At 49.0% G+C, this 20,211-nt stretch overlaps 1 protein-coding gene across 2 annotated transcripts in view; it reads left to right on the top strand.

Moving 5' to 3' along the window:
- The first annotated feature begins 4,054 nt into the window (after positions 1–4,054).
- LOC149365783 (uncharacterized) overlaps positions 4,055–20,211 on the top strand; it is a 139,356-nt gene continuing 123,199 nt past the window's right edge. For both annotated transcript variants that reach the window (XM_089546060.1, XM_089546067.1), the window contains exons 1-2: positions 4,055–4,738; positions 11,188–11,294. In XM_089546060.1, the coding sequence (XP_089402186.1) occupies positions 4,714–4,738; positions 11,188–11,294 (132 nt within the window). In that variant the 5' untranslated portion in view covers positions 4,055–4,713. The remainder of the gene's footprint in view (positions 4,739–11,187; positions 11,295–20,211) is intronic.

A 20,211-nucleotide genomic window follows, 5' to 3' on the forward strand; every position in this document is an offset into this window, starting at 1 on the left:
GCCAATACCTTCAATTTCGTAAAAGAATTTCGCAGGAGAGACTGTCCTACATCCGAACACAGGACTAAGAGCATGGATCTTTCCTGCTCGGCACGATGGGGGACTCCACTAGGCGCGGTGCTGCCCGCTCTGCTATTCAACATTGCCACGATGAGCCTACCTGCCCTTCTGGGTGCGGTCGAAGGTGTCCAGCACGCGTTCTACGCCGACATCACCCTCTGCGCTATGCAAGGGCGCCTGGGGCACATGGAGTTCAGCCTGCAAACGGCTGCCAGCATAGTGGACCGCTATGCCCGAAACTGTGGTCTGCAATGCTCCTCGCAGAAATCGGAATTCGCGCATCTGCGCCCCTCGCGCAGATGCTCGACCCAAATACTATCTCATTGCAAAGTGGTCCCATTCACGAATCCAAGGAAATCAGAGTCCTCGGACTCTTCATACACAACAAGCGACGCTGTGACACAACACTCGCTAAGCTCCGGCAGCTGGGGGATATTAGGAACGATGACAACAAGTCTCGCCGGGTGGCCGCCAGCACGCCTGATTCTACTGTGTATATGGCTGCGAGCAACTTGAGTGTGATCACTTTCGGGCCTGCCGCCATGGACCGCACGCACGGAGAGGACTAAGGTGACAGCTGATTTCAATTACGGAGTTTGCCCGGTTGGAGTGTAGGACCAAAACGAAGGGGCTGAAGTTTAAGCAAAACCAGACCCCCTTTCCGAAAGGTCTTCACGTGTAGAACGCCGCCGCCGCCGCCTCGGGGAGACGAACGTTATCTTCCCCATTTGCCGTGACCGTGCCGGGGAACAAAGGGCCTTGTTTCCTGTGGCTCTTTGGCGTGCCAAGCACCACGACAAGCTGGCGGGCATCATCTCCGACCCTCGCGAATATCTCCAAGCACGAGGAAGCACTTCCGGCCTTTTCGTGACCTCGCGTTCCGGCCTCGAGCGGCGAGTGTCATTTGATGAACAGCAGATGTCGGTGACCCGGGAACACGGTGTAAATATATTCTTACACCGTGCCCGGGAACCTTCGGCTGGCCGGAGACCATCACCTACCGCAGTCGACTCTACCTCGCCGGCAACCTTCTTTCCCTCAGACTCCACATGTGAAGGGTGCGTGACCATAAGTGCAGTGGTGTGTTTGTGCGCACAAGTTTGCGCTCTATGCCCCTCCCACCCCGGCGTGGGCGTCCTCAACCTAGTTAATTTAGGGAACGAGAACCGTATAAAACTCGACAACGAATGCGGCAGAATCGTCTCACTTCTAACCACCATGTTGTAAAAATGTAAATAAACCTATTCTCCTTTCGCCACCTACGAACCTCTTCGCTAAGCGGCACTCCTGTCCTGAACCCTCATCTCCAACAGGGGCCAGGTGGGCCGCATGGTCCGCCGGGTTTCCAACAAGCGTGGTGGGTTACGATGCAAAGACGCCTTGCGGCTGGCGAACGCATTCGTGACCAGTCGAATCTTGCATTCGTCTCCCTACCTCCACCTGCAGAAACAGGAGGAGGATGCTCTCGAGGTCATCCTCCACAAAATCATGAAACGATCGCTGGACCTCCCGGTCTCTACCTTTACCAGGCTCCTCATGGCACTGGGGGGTGGGGGGGTGGGGGGGTGAACACTTTCACGGAGCTTCGGGAGGCCCACCTCAACGACCAATACACTCCTCTCACAAAGACAGGGTCGGGTCGCGGCCTTTAGCCCGACTTCACATTCAACACACCCAATTCACAGAGGAGAGATGGCGCCTTTCCGTACACTGGAGACGAGCCCTCCACGTGCGGCCTTTCCCCACCTGCATATCCAAAGAAGACCATAATGGCAGGGGCCTGGCACGGGCGGAAGCCTTGGGCCGCCATTTTTGGAGCAAACCAGGAGTCTTCTACGTGGACGCCTCCGGCCCGGACCCCAGGGGATGGTACACCGCGGTCGTCCACGGGGGCAAAACAGTAGATAGGGGAGGGGGGAGGGGGGGAGAGAGCCTCAGGGTTCTTAGGCTATGCTTCGACAAAAGGAAGACACTTCCTGTTGTTCCCTCTGTGTTGTCCAAAAAAAAAAAAAAAACAATCTTCCTGCCCTATCTCTACCATGGACTCATGCTGGTAGAGTTGTCAGAGATAAATTTAAAGGCGCATAAATACGGAATGATTTGGAGCAAGTTGGCTCGCATGCGCAGTAGGCTTTGTGAAATCGGTTCCACTGGGGAAAAAATATATTGTTGCATATCGATCTTTGGCCATACGCAATATTTTGCCGTACGTAATTTAAAAAGCACTGGGACTGCGGCTACCGCGTTTTGATGGAGGCGATACGCAAAGGCGTCCTTGTGCTGTTCAGTATATGTCAGTGCACGTTAAGATCCCCAGGTAGTCGAAATTATTCCGGAGCCTTTCACTGCGGCACCTCCTTCTCACTTCTTTCTCCGTCCTCCTTTCCATTACGGCGTGGTTGACGTGTCCACCGAGAAGTCCAGTTACTGCGCCATTTCCTTCCTTCCAAATCACTTTGCAGAATCAATAGCGACGTATGGAATTAGGTGTGGTTTGGTTTATTGGGGTTTAACGTCCCAAAGCAACTCAAGCTATGAGGGACGCCGTAGTGAAGGGCTCCGGAAATTTCGACCACCTGGGGTTCTTTAACGTGCATTGACATCACACAGTACACGGCCCTCTAGAATTTCGCCTTCATCGAAATTCAGCTACCGCGGCCGGGATCGAACCCGCGTCTTTCGTGTCACCAGCCGAGCGCCGTAACCACTGAGCCACCGCGGCGGGGCCGTATGGAATTAGTTTACGGGTGTGCGTCAAATTATGCACTGAATGTACTAAGTACAATCATATATAAGGAACATGTAACCATAAACATAACACATATATGGAGCAAATAGTGATGGAGGTATGACCACAATAATGAATAAATGCTCCATATACAGTGCGTAACAAACGCTTGTGTAGATTGTTCTAAAAAAGTATCTTATTTTAGAATGCACTTAAATCAAAGAAATGTTAAGACCAGAAAACTGCGGAAAACAGAACCACATTTGTCGCACCTAGATTTTTTGCAGGCTACGGGAAAGTACGTTTCGTTTTATTTCAATCAGTTAATTTCTTCTAAATATTCAACGATTGTATCTGTAAGAAAACCTAATAAACGAGTAGATAAATACATACCCCAACATACAATAACTTTTAGGCTGCTAGACTTGCGGAAATTTTCATTTTTTCATTGTATGTTACTGAGGATTGGTGTGCTTCGCATAACACGAATGTATTAGTGGAACATGCTGTTTTAGTAGACAGCGCCCGTCCTGTCATGTCTATATGTGTATTCGTCTGAAAAGTTAGGGCTGTTTAATTTTGAAGAAAAGAAAATGCTAAGAAAGAGTCATAAACTGAGTGTTGGTATTTTGTGTGCTAGCTTTGCGAATTGTGTGACCTTTTCAAGAACGATGTATAAAATTAGTGTTTGTGTGTGTGCGTTCATTGGAAATTTGATGAGAGCTCAGTAGATGACATTGACAGATGCTGGTGTGTGCGGTGTGAGATATGTTTTTTTGTTTTTCAATATAACTGCCTGCTCTGACGCGCCTAAAAGCAACATTGCTTTCGCGGGGAAAGTTTGTAAACTTGTAATCTAAAAATCTGCGCAATAAATTCTACAGTTCCACAATTCCTAGCAGCGGCCAATAAATTCATGCGTTTGTTTACACTTGAAATTAATTGAAAGTTGCCGGGCAAGTTGCTTCTTAGGAGAAAAAACGCGATAGAGCATCGGCTCGGATTTCAACTTGCAAACACTTTCATTGCCTGAAAATGTCATTGCTTCGGTGCTCGGAAAGACAGTTAGCGTAACAAAAAAAAAAGGCTGCGAAGCATGCGTGTTCATGTGTTGTTCACTGACAAGTAGTTTTGGCAACTGGTAAGCGGCTACCGAGCGAACGAGCGCAATGGGAAAAAAATTGAAAGCGAAAAAAAAAGCTAGAAGGCAAGGTTCTCGAAGGTGGCACCAGATGGCGCCACCGGTACGCGCGACGGCGCGACGCCAGAAAGTGCCTTTCTTGCCTACTTTTCGGCCAGGTAAGGGAGCTATCGCGGTAGGCCTAAAAAGCTGCGATCCCGAAATAATCGTTCCTCGTGGGATGCTTCGCAATGACCGCCAAGATCGCGTGCATCTTCTTCAACGCACGCCGCAAGGCGACGAGGTGACGGGCCGGCCGGACTGCCGCGGGCAGCGATGAAGCGTCGCCTCCGATCGACGACCCGCCGCAGCGAGGTTCGACAGCAAACCGTCGGAGCCGCCATGGGTTGGATTCCTGTCGTGGATAGGCCGCCGTGTGTGCTGTGCTTGTGCTTCGGCAGTGCTTGGCGCCTGTGAACCGTCTCCGCGAGTCGCGTCCGCACGGGCCTGTCGAGCGGCCCTGCGAATGCTGATGAAAACTTGAGTCAACGCACCCGTTCGCGCCATTTGCGGTTGGGGGAAATAGGCAGTGTTTCTTTCTTGCCTTTTTATTTTTTTTCTCCCTTCGCAACTCCCCCCCTCCTGCGTGAGTCCCTTCTTCTTGTGCTGTTGTGGACAACATCGCCGATCTCCTCCCAAAAGCGCTGCCCAAATCACATGGCAACAACATGACTGATCAAGCATGGATGTCCCGATCAGTGATTCAGAGAAACTGTGCACCACGCTTAGGTGACTTTCGGAGAAGATGCCAAGGAAGTTCAAAACACAAGGTCAGCACTCAATCTTTTTTGGCGGCGCGCGTTTCCGATCTCCAGCTTTGGGCAGCATCGGCCTGTGGTGGAGGGGGGATTGATCTTGATCGGACACACAATAATGGTGGCGCCTCGCCGCCGCGTCCCGTCAGGTTCACGGGTTCGTGACCCGCCGCGAAGCGAAATGCCGCCGCGTTTTCGGCAGCCCCCCACCTCCTCGGGTGCCAGCCGCCGCGGCCGCGCGTTTTGTTTACAGCGGCTTTTGTGAACGAAGACGCGGGGCATGGTGTTTCACGCGGTCGACCCTTACCCCCCCGCAAACCCCCGCCAAAAAGCGTGTGCGGCAGTGCTACGAATGCCATGCTGTCTGACGCCTTCTGATCTCCCCTGCTTGCGACGTTGAGAAAGTCACCAGCGGCTGCCGAATGCAGGCTGCGAGGGGCCAGTACGCACAAGTCGTACTACTACGTGCTTGCTCGCTGGCCCTCCGAATCTTGCACCATAGCGCGTAGTAGTAGCGCGCGTAGCGCACGGTCGATGTGCACAGTACGCGCACCGAGTGTATGGTGGGCATGTGTACTACGAATGCCGGCAAAGCACGTGACAGCGGTTTTAGCAGTCGGTTGAGCCTTGCCGCTGCCCGTGTCATCGTAACGCCCGAACGAACAAGCCGTTCTGTCGACGGCTTGTGTCATGCGGCGTAGTTGCATAGTTTTTTCCGCATACGCGTCATTGCTTGGTACGCACTCGGTAACTGAAAAATACTGAACGTTAGCGAGCAGCAATTTTAGGTGCATGGCTACTCTATTCCACCAGTGACAAGCCGCAGCAAAGTTAATTTTGTTTTACTGCTAGGTGAGCCATTCTCCCAAGTCTTGAAGGAACACGTCATTAGATGATAGCAATACTTGTGGCCCAAAGGGTAATCCAAGGATGGTTAAGGGCTGTATAAACACACAAAGCAAACCTAAGTGAAGTTATTCCATTTTCGACACGAAATTTGACTGCTGAATGCACTTTTACGTAGTGTACAGCAGCCTGCAGGCAATAGCTGCTGGTGCTGTTCACATCTTGTGATGTTGACAGCTGCTGTTCTTTAGCGATGGTCAAGTGCTGTGCGGTTCTCTTGTTCAACTTGAGCACCTAAGTGAGCCGTGCAAGTGAAATGCCTTCTAACATCCAGACAGCAGTACGAAATTTCCCACTTCGTGGTCTTTACTGTTATTCTGGTTATTGCGAGGGGGCGTTAAAAAAAAATTGGGTTGAGCATGGCTTTCCTTTGTAAAATTTCTTGCTTTGGGGGAGACCGCCCGCTCCCTCCCCCCATAAATCCACCCCTGGCAGAGTTGGCATTTTGATTTGGCCCGGCATAACAGCGCAAAGCATGAGCTTTCTTCAAGCTTAGCAGTCTTCAGCACTCAGCTGTAACAGTGAGGAAAACACTGACCTCCAGGCCAGCCCAGATGAGTGAAATTTGCTCAGGGAACAGGACCGTTCCTTTCCTGTTGTTTTTTACTGAACCCATTCGTTGCAGCACAACCATGAATGAACTTGAACAGAGTGTGAATAGCAACTTGTTGATGAAATAGAACCACAGCTGGAGGTTGCAGTGTCAACATATTGGAGCTTGGCAAATTGGCAAACAACTCAAGGAGCGAAATTGCAACAGCCAGCTATGTCGACAGCAGTGCAGATGTTGTCATTGGGAGAAATCGTAGCGAAGCAGGGGCAGTGACATGTCTGTGATGCCATGAAGTGCCAGCAGAGCAGATTTCGAATTGAATCTCTGAGTTGTCTTAAGATTTCAGAGATTTTTTCTCGTGCTTTCGTGCTTCCATTTGCTGTAGGTTAAGGATTTAAATGCCGAATTTGGTAAGTGAGCATTCAGGAATGGTGTGAATGATCGAGTTATGTAAGAACAGTTTCGTTTTCGCTCGTGGCGTGCTTATCTGCTTCGGTGGTTCTAACTTTTTTAATGTGAGAGGGTGCCATGCAGTAGGAAATTTAGAAATGGTGCGACTAAAATGCGAATTGGCATTAATTGCTTCGGGAGTTATGAACTGATTGGCAATTGTTTTCCACAAGTACGCTCACTCGGACGTCGTGAAAAACAATGTATTGTGTCGGTTTGTGCATAGTTGTGTTTAGCCGTCAAGGCACCTCCAGACCTTTTCGTTACCTATGTGATGCATTGCTACTTCTATTGTTAAGTGCCCATGCAACATTGCGGTATGTTACCTGCTAGTGACAGAATCATACAGAAGTTCGGTGTCACAAGCAAACCAAATCACTTCTGCATGTAGCATGCTGAGATGATTACATGGATTAGATCGTTTTGTAGCCACAATTTTAACTGGTGGCCTCGTGACTCTAGGTCATTTTTGATTGCAGGCTTTTGTTGGTGTATTTCGGCAGCTTGTTTTTGCTGGTACCAGGCATTTCGTTAAAGCATAGTAGTGTTGTCGGAGACAGCTTTATGGACTGCAAAGTGCAAAAATTTCAACCCAACAGGCTTGCAAGATTACCATCTTCCCTTTCTTTTAGGCGCACTTTTGCCAGATGGAATTGTATAGGTGCTGGTGGCAGATGGTGTTAGTTGGGTGGTCAGAGTACACTGAGCAGTAGTTGGGAACGGTCAGGAGTAACCTAGAAAGAAAGTTTTGCGGAAATGTAAATTCACATAATTTAAGTGGCCAACTTCTATGTTATCATGAACAGTTATTGAGAATTGGTTGTCTCTGTTATTGTTCAAGTCAATTTAGCCCAAATCAGTTCCTGAAAAACATACCATAATTGCTGCATTTTTGGCGAAAATGTTTGTTGGCAGGCTTGAAATATGCGCTAAAGGGAGAAAAGGCGCTTTTCATCAATAACTACTGCCCTGTAGTGTTGAAAATTGTAGCCAATGCAATTCCTGACCGTAACTCGTCTTTTGCGGTGTGAGTGGTGCAACATCGTTCCGGCCGAGTGTCACTCGTCATTGGGGATATTGGTACAGTCTCCCATGACTAGTACGGCTTGGAGTTGTTGGTTAAACGGTTAATGTCATATGACACCACAGGGTTTCTACATTACTAAATTTATCTTTCTGGAAGGTATGTTGCGTGTAACGTGAATGTCAGGCATTAACATGTTAGTGTGTGGGAATGTTATGTACAGGACGGGTAACTGCCAGTGTGTTAATGTCAGAATGGTTTCCAAGGGAGACATTGCTAGGGGCAGCAGGTCAAACTGATGTGTCAGTAGAGATGAGGTAATTGTCTGTGATATAGTAGCCACAGCTGGGTCAAGACTGAGTTAATTGCAGATCTGCATGGGAGAAGCCTTTGTCCCAAAGTGAACTTCATTACTGATAATGATGATTATCTACAGATAGAAATTGGAAATGAATTTTGCTATAAGGTGCTAGTTAAGGGACAGTAATTGATGGGCTGATTTATTTGTAGGTGCGTGCTAGCCAGCAAGTGGAAGGAAAAAATTATGGATAGAGAATGTATGTATTGTAAAGCATCAGAACAATGTATTTCTGAAGAGGGCTTTCAGTCATTTGGTTCTTTATCACTCTTTTGCTATCTTTTCCGTCTACACTGTAGTTGTGACAGAACATTAGTGTGCCCCCTCAGGAAGCTATGTCTTATACACGTGCCACACAGACAGATTTAATGCCATTAAGTGCGTACTGCCTTAAGTTTGAATGGCATTCGTGCGGTGCCACACGCATAAATTTAATGGCATTAGCCTTACTGCCATTCGCGACCTACTGAGTTCGCCACAACTCATTCGCCCGTTGCAATGTGTACGCTCGTTCCCATTCCACACGCAGAAAAGCATGCAGCTTTGTCAGTTACAACTGCCTAGCCCACTATAAAATGGTTAATTCTTAACTTTCAGCCAGATGAGGCACCTAAACCGCATTTTCGATGCGAAGAGCGCCATTTTAACCAGCCTTATTGACTGGTACTCTCGACTTATGTGCTGACATGCGAGTTTATGGCTACCTTTTCGACTTGTAAAGCAGGAACAGCCGTATTTTCTGGAAAATCGTTTTTACATTACATTTGAACATCATTCCCGATATATTCTGCTCATTAGGAATGTTTATATTAAGATGAAACCTTTGACTACCTTGCAAGCGTTATCGTCATCGTCACTTTCGATAATGGCATTAAAAGTGGACATGTAGCACCAACTCCGAAAATAATGGCATTAACAAACTTAAGGCCTTAAGCATTTACTGCCATTTCTTGTGCACGTGTGGCACGGGTATTAGATGGCAATAAGCTTGTGCAGTACTAAGCTGCCGTCTTGTGTGGCAGGCATTGTTCTTGTGAACGGAACATCCTCACGTTTGTCCTGCACAGGCTTTCTCCTGCAGGACTGCAGCAGCAGTTAGGGTGGTAAACTCGTACAAAAGTTTCCTGGTAGTAATGGTGTGGACAAAGATATGCAGAACAAGCTCGTCTGATTTGATTGCAACCAGTTCTCTCTTGACACATATCAAGAAACAATCTGCATCCTGCAGTAAGGAAGCAAGCTGGGCTAGTTGGTGGTGGCATGTGACTGGAAGAATGTTACTGCGCTACAGGACGTTGTCACAACAGGGAAGAATATAACAAAGCAGGAAATGCGCAGACTCTCAACTAATTTTATTCAGACACTCAGAAGGAATATATAGGAATAAATATAGTTGAGAATCTGCACGTCTTGTTCATTTCTTGGTTGTGTCAGTGCCCTGTACTGCAGTAATGTTCTTCCAGTCATGCGTCTGTGCCCATCTGTAACCGTACCAGTGATACCTACTAGCGTGGATGTGCTGCAAGTTGTGTTATAGGGCAGTAGCACGCTCTGTTTACTTATGTCCTTAACTGTGCATTTCATTGATGTGTGCTCCATTGGAAGGTACCTGTAGTTGAAACCTGAGCAACCGTTCTGTATTCTGTTTCTTGCTTCCGCTAAATCTTTAAAAAGCAGCTGACTGACCAGTCATCTCGAGGACAGAAAGGTGCTCTGTAAGGTGTACAGGACAAGCTTACAATTCATGGCTTAAACTGCGCGAAGAAACGAGGACACAGCGGAAGAAAATACGCGACACAGGCACAGTGTCGTGTATTTTCTTCTGCTGTGTCCTCGTTTCTTCACGCAGTTTAAACCATGAATGCCCACCAACTCGCCCAGTTCTCCGTCTTTATTAAGCTTACTATGTGTCTATTGCATGGAACCGGGTACGCTCGTTTCAGGAATAGAAGTGATGCAAGCTCAACATTTGTCCAGCGATATTTGATTTGCCAGGTTTCCAGTGTAAGTGGTTTGTTGGTTCTGTTTTCACATCGTTGATTTGCATATGAGGAGTAATTTTGTTAGGACAAAAGGAAGATATGGCTCACTGTTCAGGTCTGATCTGAGAGCAGTTGGCTGATGTCAGCTGCTGTTCATGTCTATCGTCAAAATGGTTCAAGTGTAGGATCACATAATTGCACATGCTTACCTTGTAGCGTAGACTTAATTCACTCCCATCACTACTTCAGTAAATGTGTTGTTGACCTTTGTTTGTTACTCGCCTGACAGCCTAGTTTCGAGCTCCTGAGTAAGGGATCAGTTCTTGTGCATTGAGATCTCGAAAGGTCACATTTTTCCTATCGGGTTGTTTCTAAAATTCCGTGCACATTCTTGCAGAAAGGAGGACTTTTCTCAGTGTTTCTTTAGGGCCCAGTTTCTCATGTTGCACTGTAAGTGGTAGCGTGTCGAAATAGTAATGATAGTAATTATGTGATTTTGATTCAAGAGATAAGAAATGGTGTAGGCAGAAGGTGGACTATAAAGGATTCCAGTCTTGGGGCACTGGTTTTCGACCACAGATTATGCAGAAGTGGATTAGGGAAACCAATCAGACTGATGGTCATAATTGTGCTAAGCATATGCGCAAGACCTGCTGTGGAGGCTGAGTGGTTAGTGCGCTTGGCTGTTGAGCCCGAGGATGAAGGTTCAATCCTGGCTGCAGCAGCTACATTTTGATAGAGTTGGAGCTCAAAAGGCACGCATGTACTGTGCAACGTCCGTGGATGTTGAAGAACCCCTGGTGGTTTAAATTTATTCGAAGCTGTCTGCAACAGTGCCCCTCTTCCTTCCTTATTTCATTCTCTCCTTCATCCAGTCTCTCGCAGCATAGTTTGGGTGTCCATTGAATAATGAGGCAATAACTGCGCCCCTTTCCTTTCATCAACAGCAGTTTTTTTTTTTTTGAACTTGAGAAAGTGCAAGCTGTAGTATTTGAGAATGCAGCTGACTGTGTTTAAATGGGTGACACAAAGTGACACTGACTCAGGATATTGTACACTATTGAAGTAGGCATTTTTTTGACAGAGGAATCTAAACATAGTGATATTAGTGAAACCTGTGTCTCACGGTTTGAACGTTGAGTGAATGCTGTCTGACATATGTTTGCCTCGTTTTCTTGGTCTCTCTTCCAGATGGGAATCCGTCTGAAGCCATCCGGGGCCTCTGGGAGGGAGCATACGTGTCACAGTTTGTGCGTCTCTTTCAGCGCAAATTTGGATTTCAAAGCCTAACAACTCAGGTGAGTTGTGCCAGCCTTTGCTACTCCTTCTTCAGTTTTTTGTCGTTCTTTTTTTCCTACCTGGCAGCACTTCGGAAGAATGAATTAGTGGATTACTTACTGCAGCGGAGATTTAAACGGGGAGTCTTGACTGCGATGACCAGGGATGTCAGCCTGCTGACAGCACCTCTGGTTATAGTTTTGGTGCTCATTGTAGACCAGTAACTTTTGTACGTTAAGAGCTCTTGCACTGCTTGAGAAGATGTCATCAAAGATGTCCACAAGTGAGAGTGTGACACTCTAAAGTGTCTTCTCGCAGCTGTTGTTAGACTTGCCAGCAGCGTTAATTCGTGGAACCTAAGGCTCACTGAGTCTTGCTTCACATCCTGCACATTGTGAATGCTCTGTGCAGATGTGTTGGTACGTACTCAGTGTTTCATTGTATGCATGAGACTACCTGTGTGAACCGCCGAACTCATGCTGCACAGCTTTCGATCTGATGTTCATGGTACGAAGTGACATTGGTACTTGCGGTTGAAAGCATGTACCTCACCTTCTATTCCTCTGTTCTGTTGAATTATTGTGTTCAGGATATGCTTCTTATGGAGACCATCACTAGTAACCATGCTTCGTGGGAACTTTTCTCGGCTCGATGGATTTCAGGCAGTTGTGTGACGCTCGTGACTTTGAAAGTTTCCAACCAAACCATTCGTCAATTGATGACTGGTTTGTTGTGGTCAAAGCTTTCTCCCCCTCTGACGAAACTGGGGCGACGTTTTTATCTCTCTCGGAACTCATTGTCTGTGTGCTGACACAGATAATGTCGGCAGTTCTGCGTGGCACGATTTTTATTATCCCTTCGAGTTCCGTCATCACTGTTGCTTTCTCCTTTTTTTTTGTTTTTCCGCCATCTGCAGCGCTGGTGGATGTTGCTGCGTTTTTTTTCTCAAGGATGTTCAACATGAACATTCACTGTCCTACATGAGCATAGTGATGTGCCGGCAGCTGCTGGCCCCACTTTGCCAGCTTTCTGTACTCCCGGCACTGTGCAGATTTTCAATTTTTTTTCTTGGCAGCTGGCATTACAGAGCTTGCACGCATGTATGAGCAGAGCAGGTTTTTTCAAGCCCGCTTTGTGTCACTTGTGCTGCCGTTGTCCTTGTTTCCACGGCTTTTGGCTGCTGTCGAACCATGTGAGCTTTCGTGTTCTGCTGAGTGAGCGATGGTTTTGATTATTCGCCTCCCCGTGCTGTCCTATCTCTTCCTGATGTGAGAGCGTTGGTTCCTGGTTCAGGCTCTTTTCAACTGTTGCCGTAAGCTTCAGTTCTCGGTGCTTGGTATGAACTAGAACTTTGCTGGCTGTTGTTGCTAGCCTTGTTTTATACTTTGGTTTCTCATGCTGTGGAATGTGGTACATGGCTTGTTGGTTGCACTTTTGTGCTATACACCGTTGATATCTCTGCAAGGTGCATCTAGCAGGGAATTTCATTGCACTGTTTCCAGCCGCACTGCTGAAGGCATGTAAAGGATGCTGCTAAACAAACCTTGTTTAATTTAGTGGAAACTAGTTTTCCCAGTTTATTTTTTTGTTCCTAATAGCACACATTTACTGACCAATTTATGTGGGAAATACACTGCAGTATGTATCATGGCAGTCAATCGATGACAGGGGTAGTAGGACGGTAGATATCCTCTTAGTTTCTACTGTAGATGGACTACTGGCTCCAACCAGTCACTGGTTGCTAATACTGCTGCCTGTTGCCACATCATTCAACAGCTTGTTGACCAAACTGTTGCCAAAGCTGCTCTTCAACTGTTAGTTTAAACCTTGTTTCAGTAGCATCTGTGGTCATTGCTCATATCCAACTGATCCTAAACTCCTTCACCTTATGAGATCTCTGCTGATGCATTGGCAGTTTCGTGATGCTTCTGGGGAACATCGCATAACTGCTTTGAATGTGTGTTCTCCAATATGAGCTGTGAAGGAAATTGTGCAAGCACTGTCCAGTTAATTTTTGGCTGCCTCAATGCAGCACCTAAAGGGAAAGGTTTGCAGTGTTATGTCAATTTGACGAGAGTAACAATGCGAGTGCTGCAGTTGGCTAGTTTCTCTGTATGTGCAGTAATGTTTCCAGCCATAGTATTACACACATTAGTTTGATTTGATTTGATTTTATGGGATTTAACATCCCAGAGCGATTCAGTGATGCAGTAGTGAAGGGCTGTGGATGATTTCGACCTCCTGGGGTTCTTTAATATACACTGACATTGCATAGTACACGGGCCTCTAGCTTTTCGCTTTCATCGAAATGCTCGAAATGAGTTATCCTCAGCACTGACTGCTGATAATTTGATAATTTCGACCACCTGGGGTTCTTTAACATATACTGTCATTGCATAGTACACGGGCCTCTAGCGTTTCGATTTCATTGAAATGCTCGAAATGAGTTATCCTCAGCATTGACTGCTTTCGTATGTGCTAGAGTCCATTGGCTTTCCGTGCCCACACACATTCACGCACACGTCCACACTCTGTGAGCTGTTGTGCAAGTCGTTGGCCCTTCAGTCATGTTCTCATATCTGCTCCCCACAACTGACAGTCGTTGCCGCTCACGGCCAACCTCCATTAGCAGTGGTTTGTTTCCCCCATCGCCCACACTCTTTAACAGAGTCGAGCTTACTCGCTCACTTCGGGTCCTTGGCGATAATTCGTCATTCACTCATGCTCCTTGTCACTCGCCGTTATTTCAACTCGCAGTCATTCCTCACTCAGCTTTCATCAGCGCTGACGTTCATGTTCCACCTCATGCCTACTCGCCGCTTCAGGCACACGTGTTTGGGGGTCTTCTTTCGAGCCTCGGAGAGCGAGTTTAGCGACCTTTCCGCCGCCTCCCAGCCCTCGTAGCGGCCTCCTTCGTTGCTCCTCCCACATGCAGCGAGAGGAGAGCGTCGTCGCTCGGCGCGCCGCGCATGGCCACTCGCATGTAACCGGCCCCGGCGGTGTTGGTGAGTGGGGGTGCGGGTGAGAGGAGGGGGGGGGGGGGGACGAGAGACTGGAGTCGTTTCGGAGAAAGAAAAAGGCGGGGGGTGCGCATTATTGCTCTTTGGAATGGCGCCGGCGTTGCCGCCGCTCCTACTTTTTTTCCGGAGCCACGCTACGCGCGCGATACGCGCTGGCTACTCGCGTGAACGAGGCGCGCGATACGCTGGCCGCGTGACGTCACCGGCGGCGGCGGGGCAGAACCGTTCCGGCGCGCTACACGAAGAGGCGTGGTGTGTGACGCGCGGGGGCGCGCTTCTTTCGACTCGCCTGAACGATGCAGCGTCGCTGCCGCGGGCGTTCACTGGCGTAGCGGGAGGCAGAAGAAAGTGGTGGACTCGGTGTGGCGGGAGCGCTGAGATGGTAGCGATTCGCCTTTTTCTTCGCGAGACGCGGCGCCCTTCTGGGGAGTGCGCGGAAGCTCGTCGTCTACTGCGCGGGAAACTGGTTGAAAACGCGCGTACAGGCGAACACCGGAGGCTAGAAGACTGTATGGAGCCACCGACTGGCACCAGCGTCATTTGTCGCAGAAGCCCCCGGAGATCTTGAGGAGGTTCGAGCAGTTCAGTCTGCCTCCCGCAGTTGACGCGACAACCTGCAGAGCTCCCGATTTTAAACAGGTCAGCGGTGCCGGGTTTTCGGACCCGGGACCTGTTGTTCTGGCCTACGCAACCGGTGATTCTTGAAGAGCTTCTAGATCAGGGCCGGATTTAAGGGAACGGGAGAGAAGTCGGCCCCTTCCCCTTTCTCAGAGTGTTTTCTCTTGAAGAACCCCCTTGTTTCTGCGAGTTAAGTTTTACAAAAAAAAAATGCACTGTTGGTATGGGACTCCCCCCCACACACACACACACAAGTTGCCCACAATTGCGCATTTCCTGTCAGCAAGCTGTCAGATGGCGCATAGTTGTGAAAGTTGCCTTGAGATCACCTCCGTTCTATTTGGTCAGAAAAGACCGTGCTGTTTGGTTCGGAATTCGAAGACCTAACCGTAGAGAGTTTTAGCATATCGTGATCCGCTTTCTCGGGGAGCCACCGCGCATGCGCAGATGGCAGCGAGGGACACACGCCATAGTTTCCCAATACTACCGAGGGGGAAAGGTGGCGCCACCGTCTATGCGAGTTTCACTTCATCCACTGCGGGAATGCCGGGAAGACGAGGTTTAGTGTTTGGCCAAAAACATGGATTTTGCCCCGGCAGCTGTTTGGTGAGCCACATATCTGCGGGTAGATGAAATTATTTGAACTGTGCATTTGTAGAACCATATTCTTACGGCTGAATCCACGTGTCATGGCCAACAATAGCCTAGTCAAATACGAAACCTTATCTTCCTGGCATCCCTGCGCCTCTCCGTGATGGACGAAGTGCTGCGCCGCCTGCTTTCTTTCTAGATAATAGGGACATTTAGAATAGGGCGGCCCTATCGGTTAGGGGCATATGGGAATAGCGGGGAGCCAGTACGCAGGCGCAGGACAGTACCGCCCCTTCCTCCTGGCAGTTATTTTTAACCAATAGGGTCACCCTGTTCTAAATGTCCCTAATTCTAAAAGTCTCGAAGGGTTTGTGTCGGAGTTCGTAGATGGCGCACAGGTCTACATAGGATTTGAGGATTGGTCAAATCAGATGGCAGCCTCGAAACATTCACGCGAAGCGGCGTCTCGTACCGTATAACCGTCATGCTAACAGAGCGAAGCGCCCACGTCCCATGCCGAGAGTTTTCAGGGTCTTCTTCTTCCGTTCTATAGTTAGTAGCCGGCGTAGCCGCTGTCGGTGGTACACCGTTGAAGAGGAGGAAGTTATGAAAAAAAAAACAAAGAAAAGGCGCGGTAATTGTCGCGCACTGTTTCACTTCGGTTAAACTACGAGCAAAGTGGAATGGGCGAGAGAGTTGGGGCTAATGCTACGCGCCGCGATAGTGACGCCAGCTCCGATCTTGCCCAGCGTTTTCGCCGCCCTCTCGACACACGAGCATAGAGCTGTGTTTCCCCTTTGCGCCACGGAGCGCCTTTAGAAAGGTGCAGTCATTTGTGTTGGGCTCGCCCGCCGTTATTGGCTGCTGTACGGCGGGCGGCAGTCGTCTGCTAATGACGGATCCATTACGGGGGAAAAGAAAAACTTAAATGGCCAATTTCTGGCTCCTTCAAGTCTGACGGACTACCTCCTGGGCGGAAGCAGTCCTTTGCGGCGCGGTAGCGTCATGATGACGTTGCGTTGCGTCTCGAAACCCGGGCAGCCTGTCCCGTCGCCAGTTTCTGGAGGTTAGAGATGCTGGCGCCGCCAACGATCAGTGCATTTAACGCTCGATGTTAGTTCCATTTTGTTTCTTTTAGCCGTCCTGAGAACTTCATTTTGCCACTCCCAGGCAGCGCGACAATCCGCGAAGTCTCAACAGTTCTTACGAAATTTTTTAGGTGCTATACACCACTTTAGGCCGTTCCACTGGACTTATACACCCTCCTGACTCACCATAATCATACACATACTCACTACTCTTAGGCCCTATACAAATGGTGTTGATTTTAACATGTGCACATATTTTAGCCTGAGCCAACCAAAAACCTCGTGTTTGGCGCTCTTTGGCCTTAGATGACCTTGCGCCAAAAAAACCCCAGCACCATCAAGTCTCTGACTACCGATTTTGGGAGTAAGATGACGGATTTGAATACAGTCGAACCTCGTTATAACGAAATAATGGATATAACGAACAAATGACGAGCTTGGTCAATACGGGCTATAACGAAGCTACAGCTATAACGAAGTAATCGCCGGGCCCCATCAGCTTCGTTATAACGAGGTTTAGGTGTGTATACGTGATTCCGATGTGAAGCTCTGCATATCGTAATGATCAAAAGCTTGTGATCCCAACCACGGTCTGGAAACGGATCTGTTGTTGGTGCGCAGGCGACCCAGGTTCCAGCCGCGTCGCGCTGCGGGCGACGAATCGCCGGCGTTTTCGAGTCGGTCACGTGATTCTGCGCGCGCGGGCGAACGGAAATCGCGAGCGATTTTCGTTCTCCGGTCGACGTCGTCGGGTGAATCAACCATAATGGCCTATTAACTCCTTTCTCTCTTTCGCTTTTTCCCCGTAATTTCCTCTTTTTGTCTTTCGCCTGCCCTCTTTCTGCTCGTTTTTGCTCGCGCTCGTCAGAGATATCCCCCCCTTTCCCCGTGGCGTGCGTTGCCCTCGCGTGACTCCTGCGTCCGGTGAATAAATCTGCTCACTTTTGCCGGTTCGCCACGCTCGACCAAGTGTTTGTAGGTTTACGACCCCGCGCTGGTGATGACGGCCTCGGCTGAAGCTAGGCAAGCGCATCGGGGCGCGGCGTTCGTTACATCGAGTCGTCATCGCGCTGGTACGCGTCATTTTTATTTTATTGCATGCCCGAGGTCATACCTCTGAATTATGGCCCGCACGCGGTGGTCCAGTTATCGACATCCTCTTGCGGCAAGCGGCAATTCGCACCTCTCGCTGTCGATATTTACGTACGAGCCAGAATTTATAGCCAGTGCTGGACACCTGATGGAGATAAAAAAAAAAAAAAACAGCGCGTTGATGTCTCACTATAGTCGGATACAACTTAAGTCTGCAGTGGAGCTCCGCCCACATTCAGCCTCCGCGCACAGAATTCCTCCACGACGAAAAAGTAGTCCACTGCTCAAACGTTTCTTGTTACGTAAACAAGAAGCTTAGCACAAGACAAAAATTATGAGCTCTAGAATTTTGATACATGGATTGTCTGATATAATCAAACATTAAAAAACTGATTTCGTTTACAGTTGCGATTGGCCAGCGGAGTAATACAAGACGCCGCGGACCAGTGTTAGCAACTGCGGTTTTTTTAAATTGTATCCTGCTATAACAGTAAATATTAGCGCTGAGAGTGGTGTTGGGATGCTCGCGTTGGCGACCATTCGAGTGCTCTGGTTTTGGATGTGGGGCCGCTGTGGTCGCTCTTGGCTTTTTGTTTGGTTTTGCAGGGGTGAACTGTGTCGGGGGATTTTTGACTAGAACAAGTCTGCTTTCCAAACTAGCAGCGTGCGGACCACAGCCCGAAGAGAGAAAGAAGTGCAGGCAACTGCAGTCAAACCTCGATTTAACGAAACGGTTTATAACGAAATAATAGGTATAACGAAGAAATGATGGTTCCCCTTGGAAGCAGCTCGGTCAGCACAGGCTATAACGAAGCTACGGCTATAGCGAAGTAATCGCCAGCTCTGCCACCACGAATCTGGCTAGTGATAACGCGCCGTATGCGGTCATACGTGTTCCGCGGGTAACGTTGCGGAAATAAACTCGTTGGACGGTTACCACCGTTAAACGCGAGATTCGGCGACACCGGTTCACGCTGCTGGTGAATGTGTAATATTTTTTTTTCATTATTATTTGTCTTCTCTGGTGGTGTGCGCATTGCGTCGCTGTGCCTTCTGATCACTGAGCGCCGTCCGTTGCAGTGACGTCACGCGTCAGGTCACTGCATGCTGACCAATCAGCGTGAGGCGGTGCGTCCGCTTTGCTCTCCATCCCCTTTCCTCCTCGCACTCCTCCGTGTTACGCCGGCGCCGCAGAACCTGGAAAGCGTTTCTTTAACAGCTCTCGCTGTACGAGAACGAGTGTACACGGGCTGGAAAAGCAGTCCGTACGTCTGGGCGACCGGTGTAACATTAGGGTGTCATAGTGGACACCGGGGAAACGAAATCGGTGCTCGGCTGAGCGTCCAATTTCATTTTTGGTTGTCCGTTCTCTTCCTATGGAAGATCCACGTTAGGGAGTCAGATGGGGATAGTCACGGGGATAGTCAGTCGAAAGCCGTTGGGGAGGTGATCTTGTCCTTCACCAGCATCCGCCTCGTGATGACGATGATCGTGAGTGGTTATCGTTACGCGCGAGGCGCGCCGTGACTCGGAAGTGGTGGAGACCGGAACTACTACGCCATGCTCCCGCGTAATCTCTCACGCAAATGTGGAGCGGAGGGAGGGGGCACAGTGGCGCGTCGCGCGGTGGCCCGGTTCGGATGAGCTGCTCGAGTGGTTTCGGTATTCGATCGCGTTGTCCGATAACACTGAGCCTCGAGTGTGCAACCCCCCCCACTCGTCCTCCCCGGTACTATCACATCTTCCGCCTCCCTCCTCACTGGGTGCTTACTCGTGCGTATCCGGGCTTTCTCCATCTCTGATCCGCTCCGTCGTCTTTTCTTTTTCCTCCTTCTCTCTTGCTTTCTAACACTCAGTATTTACAGATCGCGTGGCGTCCGCACTTTTCGGAACCTGAGGCGTCTTTGAAGGGGACAGAAGGCGCAAACACACGCACACACAAAACAGATGGATGCCGACCCACTGCCAAGCACTGTCGCAAGAGGCTGTGTGCGGAATGCTCGTGGACAAGTAGAAAGCTTTCTCGGAAAGGCCTTGCGCAAACATCGGGTGTCTCGGTCAAATTTTAGCGCACGATTGCGTTTTGTCGCCTGCGACCCTTCTTTTCCCTGTGAACTCATGAGAAACTAGAAAGAAAAAAAAACTAGGGGCGATGGATTGGATTGATGCAGAAGAAATGCGATACCATTCTTTCACTGGCCAATCTGTTCCAGTTCTGGCTCGTGTTTCGATTCGGAGTCCATTGTCTTTCACTCCCCGATTTACTGCAATTCTGATTCTTGTTTGCCTTATTTAGGACTCGCTGTGGTGCCTACTGTTTGCACAGTGGAACCCTTTCGTAGCCAGCGTGGATAAACGTAGAAAAATTCGCGGGGACGCCCGATTGTGTTGTGTGTTGGCTTTGCGATAGCTCGTTAGCAGCTGTTGATGCCAGTTGAGATCCTCTTTTGCGTGGCGACGTGAGGAAACACTTGTTGATGATGAAATCGGGTTTCTTGATGGTTCTGATTCGCAAGCATTCACATTAC

This window comes from Amblyomma mixtum, chromosome 1, assembly GCF_055824585.1.
Source record: "Amblyomma mixtum isolate Tamu chromosome 1, ASM5582458v1, whole genome shotgun sequence".
Taxonomy (NCBI): Eukaryota; Metazoa; Arthropoda; class Arachnida; order Ixodida; family Ixodidae; genus Amblyomma; species Amblyomma mixtum.